Source organism: Rhipicephalus microplus, chromosome X (genome assembly GCF_043290135.1).
Source record: "Rhipicephalus microplus isolate Deutch F79 chromosome X, USDA_Rmic, whole genome shotgun sequence".
Lineage (NCBI taxonomy): Eukaryota > Metazoa > Arthropoda > Arachnida > Ixodida > Ixodidae > Rhipicephalus > Rhipicephalus microplus.
In genome coordinates this window covers 163789516-163800247 of record NC_134710.1, presented here as the reverse complement: position 1 = coordinate 163800247, position 10732 = coordinate 163789516, and the positions used below count along the sequence as shown (strand labels likewise).

The window sequence follows — 10732 nt, the reverse complement described above, 5'->3', positions numbered from 1 at the left end:
CATGGCTGCAACTGAGTTCTATCTCAGCGGGTGAATTTCCGTATTTGTATCAGGTTCTGCCTCAATGTTGATTGAGTGTACAAAATACACTGAAGAACTGTGCTACGACGGATGATCTTGAAGGTCTTCATAAGAAAGCCATATAGATGTAAACAGCTTTTATTCAACCCATTAGCATAGCATCAAGAACATCAGTAGCCATATGCTACGAAACCACACAGCAAGCTTGTATATAATGGCCACAATACTGCACATGCAGCTAAAACGTGTGATCCTCCAACAAAAGTGCAATTTCAAGAAAAATAAACGTTACGGAATGAAACTAGAGTTACAAGATTGAAAATGTAATTGTATGTAAAATTATATATAACAAAGGGTAAACTCCCTTGCACGTAAAAGAAATCAAACAATGACCAAGCACTAATAATGCAAAACATGGCCAAAACTCTGCGTACATTTGTCTCCTTTGGCACGCAAGCAGAAGGCAAGTTCCCTGACTGCCTTACACTGGTAATGTAGTAGTAATCATGCATTTCTTCCCACAGAACACAAATATGGCATGTCCAAAAATGAAAAAGGTGACGAGATCGTTGCATGCTCACATCCAGCATACATTGGTGGTAAAGTGAAATCACTTGCAAGAAACGCCAAGGTACAAAGGCATCTTACTAGTCAGTTTCATCTTTTTCAATGTCGAGTGATGTAGATTTTCATTGCTTCAATCCACAACACAGCTGTTACATACTGATGACAATGTGCATAAACTTGACAGGCTACTGCAAGGTTTCTTCTCAGGAACACTCCTATAAAAAAGCTGGATAATAAACACCCCTCCAATGAAAATGCCTTTTTATTTATTTTTCCTTCTCATTACTTTTGACAGTATTAACAATAAGGCCACTAACATCACCAAAACACTGCTGATTCGATTCACTATGGCCTAATTAATAATGTGGTTGTGACCATGATGCCTGAATACAATGAAGAATGTGCCATTCGTTCACCTTAGTGCAACAATTTTTTATCCTTCATAATTGGATCTCAACCTTTCAACAATCCTCTGACACAAGTCAAGCTAGCTCAATAACAAAAAGGTCCAAAGAACTGAAAACAGATTAACTTGACTGGTTCCACCATTGTGGAACAAATTAAGCAACAAAAATGATGGCAACTGCTGATGGTTACAGAAAAAGCCCGAAAGCAGGAATCGCATCTATATGAACAGCCTGTGATTATCAATGTTACAAATTACTCACACAAAATAGCTTAATTTTTGCCTTGTTACATACACTACTCAGTCTTTTTTTAGCCATACCTGTCTGCCTGTCAACCACTTGACAACAAAAGTGGATTGATTCACACAAATTACTTACTGAATGCTAAATCAATGAAATGGTGAGTTTGTTGTGTGGTTCTGGATGCATTCAAAGCTCTGAACTTCTACTTTAATTTGTGCTCCTTTCTAGCACACAATAAACCTGTATCCACCTGTAGAACACTTGGATGAGGCAAGAAATGTTTATGCTTTTTTTATATATATATGCAGGAACAGCCGAAAATTCAATGAAGCTCAAAATGCATTGAGGTGTAGTTAAGCATCTCGGGTAGCACTGACAACTTAGCATCGGCAGCAGCTCTGCAGGCAATGCTCTAAAACACTACAGAACTACATTCCACTAATATACACGTGTGTATTTGGTGACCATGTTAATAGCCGCAATTGAGTCAAATACTGACTACATGCAAACAGTAGCAGATGACGAGAAGTAAAGAGAAAGTGCCCATGTGCTTGGAGTGCATTATTAGGCTCTACACGACTGTGTAAGGTAAGATTTTTCCTTCTTTTTTTTTTCTTTTTGCTTAGCTTATGAAAAATCTCCACAGGTTTGCTTTGAATGAGATATAACAAGTAGGTGAAAGAGCAACAAAAGTATGCTGTAAAGTGAAATATCCAAGACAAGTGAGAGTTTTTCTTTTTCCAGCAAGTGGACCGAGATACCTTACGTATAAACAGTTAAATGCAGTTTAAGGAGCTCTGCAGCACTTTTTTCTCGTCTTCATATTTGCATTATATCTATGCTCTGTATGTAAAAAGACTAAGAGCAGAATATATAGTGATAATTTACCCTGCTCTATAATTACTATCTCCTGACCGCGCCTAATGACAGCACGTCATGAGGGGAAAATGGTGTACCATGGCTGCCAAGCATTTTCAGAATATCAAATAATCCTATAAAGATGCCAATATTAGCAAGCTCCTTTACTTTTGCATGTTCAACAGTGTACTTATGTTGCTAAAGAAAAAGAAGAACTAAACTAAAATGTCATTACAGTAAAGGGTTGATTATTTTACTCAAATTAGATTCACACCTCTTGCTCTTACAAAGCTATTCCTATTGCAACCGTGGCATTTGCTTTTCCACTGATTAGTGTTTTCTGGTGGCTGAGCTTACTCCCTTGCTAAATTTTTCCACAACTAAAGTGTACCAAGCAGCACAAAATCAGCCACACTTTCACACGTAGCTTAGGAACTATTGTCAAGAATCGTGTCTGCACTCACAAAGACCAGCTATATAATTTGTTTTGAATGTTCCTGTCATATCCCATATTAACTTTTTTTTTTCAAATAAAAATAAACTATGAATGTTAAAATGGATCATTCAACTGGCACAGTGCATTGACAAAGGTGGTTGTGTTGCATATAAAGTGCCTCTAAAACAAGCTGGCTCTCTCTGTACAACACAAAAACTTTAGATGCTAAAAAAAAAAGATATGGAAAACAGTATTAATTTTGTTTCTTGGAACAAGCTGGAACAGTGTCAATAACAGAAGAATAAGGACAAATAAAATGTTGGAGCAAGCAAAAAAACTTTATAACAAGTTGACAAGAAGTAGACCAAGAAAACTAACCTTTCGTGTTGATACCAAATTTCCTAATTTCTGAGAAATGAGTAATTTGTGGCAGTAAATTACTGCAAGACTGCTGTTAAGTGGCCCCAATTGGGTGAACAACTAAAAAATAGATCTGTGGGTATCCCAAGGATACCATCACAGTTACAAATAGTTGACAAATATTCACAGAAGGGCTATAAAGCAACAGAAAGCTTGTGCACATGACACCTTTACCTGACACATTACATACAAATGCAGCACATTTCCACAGTCATGATATACCACAATTAACACGCAAAGAATTCCTGATAAATTGCTAATAGCCTTATAGAAAGTGTGACTTCATATATGCATGTATATTAAAATTTAAATAGCATCAGAACCTATGAATGTAAAACAATATTAATCATGCTCATCATACACATAAACTAAGTGCCTAACAGTCAAGTATTCTCTTGAAACACAGCTAAAGCTTGCATATGCAATTAACAGCTTATTAGAAGCTGCATTTGCAGTTAGGATCATTAGTGTCGAAAGAACTGTAGATTTTGTTCTTCAAAGTTGGAAGGGATCACTCATTCAGTTTCAGGTGCTTTACATTGCATATTCCCACAGGCATACATAAAGTGACCTTTAAATTTTTCAACGAAACAAAATCAACCCCAATAAATTTGCTAATTATGCCATGAACAGCACCAAGTACAGGCTTGAGAGATGCCAGTAAATATGCTTTTAAAACAAACTGTAGTAAGTACATACTAACTTCTGTGCTTGTCATGACCAGCTCGTTGTGCTACAGCATCAGCTATAGCATACTTTGCACAATAAAAGACATGTCTAACACAAATATCTCACTGAAACATGTCGAAATTCTCTTAAAAGCAAATGTGGATATCTCTCTTGCCCACTTATATGCACACACATTACCTGCCGCTAAAGCGAACAATAATCAATTGTAGCTGTGAATGGAAACTGAAATCCAGCCATGCCTTCATCACTGCAACAGTGAATACACATATTACAGCATGGGAATTTAAAGCCAAGGCTGCAAAAGACACTGAATGTATCGAGCACAATACTGGCCCTAAGTGTCCTACAGAAGAACTCACAAGTGCAACCAAGTACTATACTCACATTCAAGATGATTCACAGCAGATTCTGGAGTGCCATATCTGCCACTTTCACTAATGGAAAAGTGAAACCTGGTGGCTCTCCTTTCAAACAACACATGGTTAGTAGTAGCATGAAATTGATAGCACTACAAAGTATACCACCACCCCCAAAAGTGCCACCAAGAAAACAAGCCACCATTAAATCAAGGTCTCTGGATTGCCTCTTCCAATCTCTAAGAGTACCAGCTGCAGCTTTCGTGACACTATGCAGAGTCTATTACAAAGACTGTGCCCCTGACATGATTAGCATTATAAGCAATTCACAAGAACACAAGTAAAATGAGCAAATTATACGTAGGGGGATAGTTCCAACAAAAAAAAAAAGTGCTTGCAGAATGTGGCTTCATGTCTCAAAACTTTGAGGCAAGCATGACAGCCTTGTAGTCAACAAAAAGTATATTACACTGTAAAATATCAGACACACCAGAATACAAGAATGCAAGAATTCTCTACATGTCTATATAGACTAACCACATCAGCTATTGTACCTACACAAAATAGTACAATGCTTAACATGAATAAAAATAGTGCTGTTTTCTTGTAAAGTCAGTCACCTTGTGTGGAAAATAAATGGTGAAAATAAAGCAGCTACATCTGGTGCGTTAGTGCTTATGCACTATAACAGTGTTGTACTGTAGTGAAAACGGAAGATAAGATTTGCTTCTGCTGTGTATTTTGCATATGAACACCGTGCTTAAAAATGAACAATGCCCATTTTGAATTGACTTCTGAATAAGCTTACTTCTTGACTTTCACTAACTCAAAACTCTTCATGGACTCAACTATTGGGATGCCAGAGGAAAGAATAAAAAAGTACTGTACAAATGTTTTCTTTTCAGTATCTCCAATCTCAGAGAAGTGTCCCTGCCAATTAGAGTCAAGTATCCCCAAGTTTAAAGTTTAATCAAATGCCTACTGTGGATACTAGCACACTATAAGGTGCATATAACATACAGACTAAATGCAGCTTTCGTGACACTATACAGAGTCTATTACAAAGACTATGCCCCTGACATGATTAGCATTATAAGCAATTCACAAGAACACAAGTAAAATGAGCAAATTATACGTAGGGGGATAGTTCCAACAAAAAAAAAGTGCTTGCAGAATGTGGCTTCATGTCTCAAAACTTTGAGGCAAGCATGACAGCCTTGTAGTCAACAAAAAGTATACTGCACCGTAAAATATCAGACACACCAGATTACAAGAATGCAAGAGTTCTCTACATGTCTATATAGACTAACCACATCAGCTATTGTACCTACATAAAATAGTACAATGCTTAACATGAATAAAAATAGTGCTGTTTTCTTGTAAAGTCAGTCACCTTGTGTGGAAAATAAATGGTGAAAATAAAGCAGCTACATCTGGTGCGTTAGTGCTTATGCACTATAACAGTGTTGTACTGTAGTGAAGACGGAAGATAAGATTTGCTTCTGCTGTGTATTTTGCATATGAACACCATGCTTGAAAATGAACAATGCCCATTTTGAATTGACTTCTGAATAAGCTTACTTCTTGACTTTAACTAACTCAAAACTCTTCATGGACTCAACTATTGGTATGCCAGAGGAAAGAATAAAAAAGTACAGTACAAATGTTTTCTTTTCAGTATCTCCATTCTCAGAGAAGTGTCCCTGCCATTTAGAGTCAAGTATCCCCAAGTTTAAAGTTTAATCAAATGCCTACTGTGGATACTAGCACACTATAAGGTGCATATAACATACAGACTAAATGATTTGATATGCAAAATGAACCAAGTGAGGAATTCTTTCAACTGAATTAACATTGCAAAAACATTATTGCTTCACCATGGGCACTAGAAAAATATGCATTGATATAGAAGCTAAAATATAAGAAACAGAAAGACTCGGGTGAGCCCTCTGCCTGCCAGCATACAGTGCTCTGGAGTAAATAATAACACAGTGCTATCTCTCATATTATCATATAGGCTAGAAAAATTAAAGAATGGTGTGCTGGTCTTCTCACAAGATACTATAACATCAAATATACAACCTCATATTATAATGTAAACAAGATACAACCTTATACCATACATCTATCCCTCTGCATATGTCACAGTGCATAATAATAGCATGATACATTATATATGGAAAAATATAACATCGCATGCCTTTAACAGCATGCTGCAAAATAAAAACAAAAAAGCGTATATGTGATCGTCAAGAGCAACTGCAACCAACAAGATATGGCAAAGAGTGGACCCCACCCAATGCTGTTTACAATGCCTGTGACTTGGCAGTTATAATCAAGGCTCCAGTGGGGAAGACTCTAAGACTAAGAGCGAAACATGTGAAAAAAGCCTTTGAGGCACACATTCCTTTGCTTTCAATGGCAAGAAGCCATAGCAGCTAGTTGACAGGCAGCCAAACTTCTTCAGCAACCATGGAGGAGGCTCAGCGCTTCTGCAGCTCTGCAGCGCTGTTCAGGCAGCTCAGCCTTGAGCAGCAAGACGAGTGCCGAGCATGCACGCTCACATGGAAGGTCCTTACGAAGCTCCGGACGTGCATTTCCCAGGAGACAGCCTTGAAACGTGCAAGACAATGGGGCAATCAAGCGGAATGGCAGTCTTACCAAAGAAAGCGCGAGCTTTTCAGATAAGTAAACGGTCAAATTTCATATCACAAAAAATAATGATGCTGCGCACCACCGCACCAACAACAACAACAAGTAAAGTGAGGCCTCTATATATGAACTACAAATACCTACTACACACATGTCAAAACATGTGCCAAGAGCAAAGTACTGTACATATTTATAAAGTAATGTGTAAAAACACAAAATGTGTAAAAACACGAAAAAGTTGTGTTATTACTCAAATGTACGAAAAAAAAACAAAGCAGATGAGCTGTACAAATTGGGGGACCCTTAAGCTTGGCCTTTAAGAGTTGAACGTGATAGCGATATCCTGACCCTAGTGCGTACTTCAACCCCTTAGTGCATTTTGTTCATTATGTGATATTACACGAGAAGTTCAAATTGTTGATTACTACAATATAATCGATAAAGTTGAAAATGGCTTGTGTCAGTGAGGCTTTCTCATATGGCTGCAATCTATGTAATAGGTAGCATACTTTAATGTACAGTCGAGCCCACTTATAATAGCCCCACTTGAACAATATCCACGTGACCGTGAAAATGTACAGTGTGTCAATGGCACAAAATCGCACTTACAACGAATGTCTCCGTGCGCCACTGATCGGATACAGCGAATGGGGTCGACACTGTGCCGACTTCTCGGGAAACCACTTTCGACCACCGATCAGGCATCGGCGAGGTGCCCATAGATTCTTATTGTTAAATGCCGACCCTGCCTCCGCACCCCTCTGCTTTTTGTTAAGCACCCCACTGTCCTTAGTCCCACCCCGCTGCTCTGAGCATCTCGCATTGCCAGACGAGGCCCGTGTGTTCACACTGCCATCGATCTTTTGAAGACCGGTCGGCCATTTCCTCTCAGTTTTTGATTGCTGGTACTGTGGTTGGCATCGCTGGCCTGGAGTGACCAGACCATTTACTAACATTGTTGGCCACCGACTGTATCTGATCGTCTGCGTCTTGTCTTATCGTATCGTTCTAGTGCAAGCGCGTAGGCTACCCCGCCAACTCTGACATTCGCGATTCGTTTCGTGCTTAAGACTTGTTCTCACTCACTTCACACTCCACTCAGCTTGCCCTTCACACGCGTGCGGAAGCGTACAAACGGCTGTTAATTTGCGCGGAATGAATCGTGAAATATCTAAATCTGTGAAGCCCCGCAAACCCGCTGGCGCAACAAAACGATATGTGACCTCTGCGCGCTCAGGCACTTTTTCAAGTTTTTCTACGCTCGAGTTGCACGTTTCGCAGACCTTTCAAGAAAGCTACCCGACCTGCCTCCTTCTTGTGTGTTTTGGTTTTGAAAGTCGCCTTCCCGCCGTATCCTCCCTTCTCTTCACTCTATTGCAACTCCTTGCCCTTCTCTCGCAAGTCTGCTCTCCTCTCTTGATCACAACTCCTTTGCTCGTCTCCACCTCTCCGCCACGCCAGCCACCCTGGCTCGAATTCAGAAGTTTTGTTTTCTGGCTACAAACAGGCCCACAGCTGTTCCACGCGTCTCGCTCGCCCTTGGAGTGAGTGTGTGGTCAGGATGGAGGACGGGAGGCCTTCCACACTGTTTCCTGCCGCTCAACAAAACGTCGAAAGTGTCACCTCTAGGCTTGGGCGTAATCCTCGCTTTAGGTGCCCTGTTGCGGAGCGCTTGCTCATAGCTGTTGACAACCTGGCAGCCAACTTGCCACTTCAGGCGTCCCGATATTCAGCTGTGGAGATGGTGAATATTTCATGGGCGATGACGGCTACATGCGCGCGAAACTGTTTTTGCGATGCCGACTTTGTTGACGTTGGCCCGATGCCAAGCCTGAAGCTTCCCAACAGGACCACTCCAGCGGCGATTTGTGGCAGCGTGTCGTCGACTCCGACATGAGAGAGCGGGTGGGACATCTGCTGCGATAGTTTCATTACGGCAGATGATGATGCCGACACCGCGGAACCGTGCATGGATGAGAGCATTGTGAATTAAGTACATGGAAAGAGCGATTTGGAGGAATTGGATAGCGAGAACGAGGAAACTTTGCAGCCAGTGCCTCATGGAGCTTATGCCACGAGCCTCGGCCAAGAGCACACTGCCGTTTGAAATAAACTTGAGACCGCCTTTATTGCTTCTGCTTTTCAGAACACGTGCATCACGGACTTTCTTTGGGCAAAAAATTTTGTGTTTTCATTCGCAACTTTTTAAAAGCTGCGTTTCATTTACTACGAACTTCAAGATACAGCGAATGAATGCCGCATCAGGCTCAGGTTCGTTATAACGGGCTCGACTGTATCAGCAATTATGCACGTGAAATGTTTTTGAACTTACTATGCACCCAGTACGTGGTCTGTCTTAAAAGAATATGCGCAGTAACATGTGTGTCTTTTGTAATAGGTGGCCAGCTTTAAGCTATGAAAATTACGTGTTCTGATGTCTTACGGCAATGTATGTTCAAACCATGCAATATTACTGCGATATTACATGCTGTATTATGAAGCCTTATAGTCAGTGACACTCAGCCTTGCCAGAAAAATGGATACAGACAGTCTAAATAAGCCCATGGCACGGCCTTGGGCCTCTGCAAAGAAAATAGATTAAATTATTCTTGCCAGTGACAGCTACTGACAGCATGACATAGTTGGAGGAGGTGCGAGCGAATTTCTATTCTTATCTTTAAAAAAATGAATTCAACGCACACCTTCCTACTGATAAACAGAGTCCGAAAAGTGCCTGCTCGTGAGAACGAGCAGCTGAAGCTACTACAACCAGCTGAAGCTACTCTGTGTGAATAAAACTTGACTAGAGAACGACCCCGGATATGTACGCGCACGATCGAGGCATATGTAGAAGCACACAAACTTCTGGGAGGTTAAGTTTTCCGTTCTAAGAGGACATCCTTTCTCACTCTCTACCTGTCTAATTGTCAACCTAGGAGAACGCAAGTTCATATTTTGCACTCATTATTACTTACTTGGTCAACATCTGATTTGAGTAAATGTGGTTTTCCCTTTCGGGCAGAATTTGTAAGTCGTCGTGAGATGTGGGGTCGCCATAAAACTTTGTTGTATAATCAAGGTTTTTAATACGTTATTTCGATGATGATTTTGCCAGGACCAAACGGATTCGTCGTAAAATGTAGGTCGTCGCAAAACTGGGGGCCGTATAATCAAACTTCCAGTGTTCTAGGCTTGTGTGAATATTCGAATGTTTCGAACATTCAAATGAATATCACTGTATTTGAGTTTGATTCGATTCTAATTTAAGTGTTTGAAAATTTTGAAGTATTCTAAATGAACGAATAAATGTTTATTAATCCTTATGTCACACCTTGTAAAGGTAACTTCACTGCAGTAAAGGGGTGCTGAACCAAAAAAAAAACCTGTCCAGAGAAAATCTGTATAGCCACAAAGCCCCACTTCAAGACTAAATGAACATACTATTACCCTCGCATCGATCATTTTCAACTTTAAAAGCCACTCTCAACTTTATGAATTACATTGTAACAATCCACAATTGAAACTTTTCAAGTAACAACATACAATTGAAACTATGTTCTAAGTATAGTACATTTTATTAAAATGTAACATTTAGGTTATCGCTTGCATTCTACCATAAGTCAAAGCTTGCTTTTGTTGAGAGTTGTTTCCACTTCCTTTGAAACAAAACAAATGGCCTTTGCTGAGGCCTTGTTTCAATTTTTAAAAGATATCGTGCAGGTTAGTTAGGCCATGACAAAAATGTCCGTTTTCTTAATGATACTATGTGATGTATACTATTTGAATTCTATTCAAAATTATTCGACAAAAATTCCTATTCGCTTCATATTCACTTCATACCTAAGATTCACTATTTCTACAAGCCTACTGTACATAGGACGCATGTGTTTGTAAAACGTGAAAGTTATTTTTACTGCATTTCCAAGAAAGAAAGTTATTTTTACTGTATTGTCAAGGAGATGCATGGCTATGTGCTAGAACACCTGCTTGCCACGCAAACAGCCTGGGTTCAATCCTCACTCGGACCCAAAATTTTTTATTATTTATTTTATGTTCGCTCACAACCAACAAGATAATTTTCA

The 10732-nt window shown here is 39.7% G+C and overlaps 1 protein-coding gene across 1 annotated transcript in view; it reads right to left on the bottom strand.

The window, feature by feature from the left end:
* Positions 1-6321: 6321 nt before the first annotated feature.
* c11.1 (maestro heat like repeat family protein c11.1) overlaps positions 6322-10732 on the bottom strand; it is a 235084-nt gene continuing 230673 nt past the window's right edge. Inside the window, exon 36 of the mRNA XM_037428500.2 lies at positions 6322-6610. Within this exon, the coding sequence (XP_037284397.2) occupies positions 6462-6610 (149 nt within the window). The 3' untranslated portion in view covers positions 6322-6461. The remainder of the gene's footprint in view (positions 6611-10732) is intronic.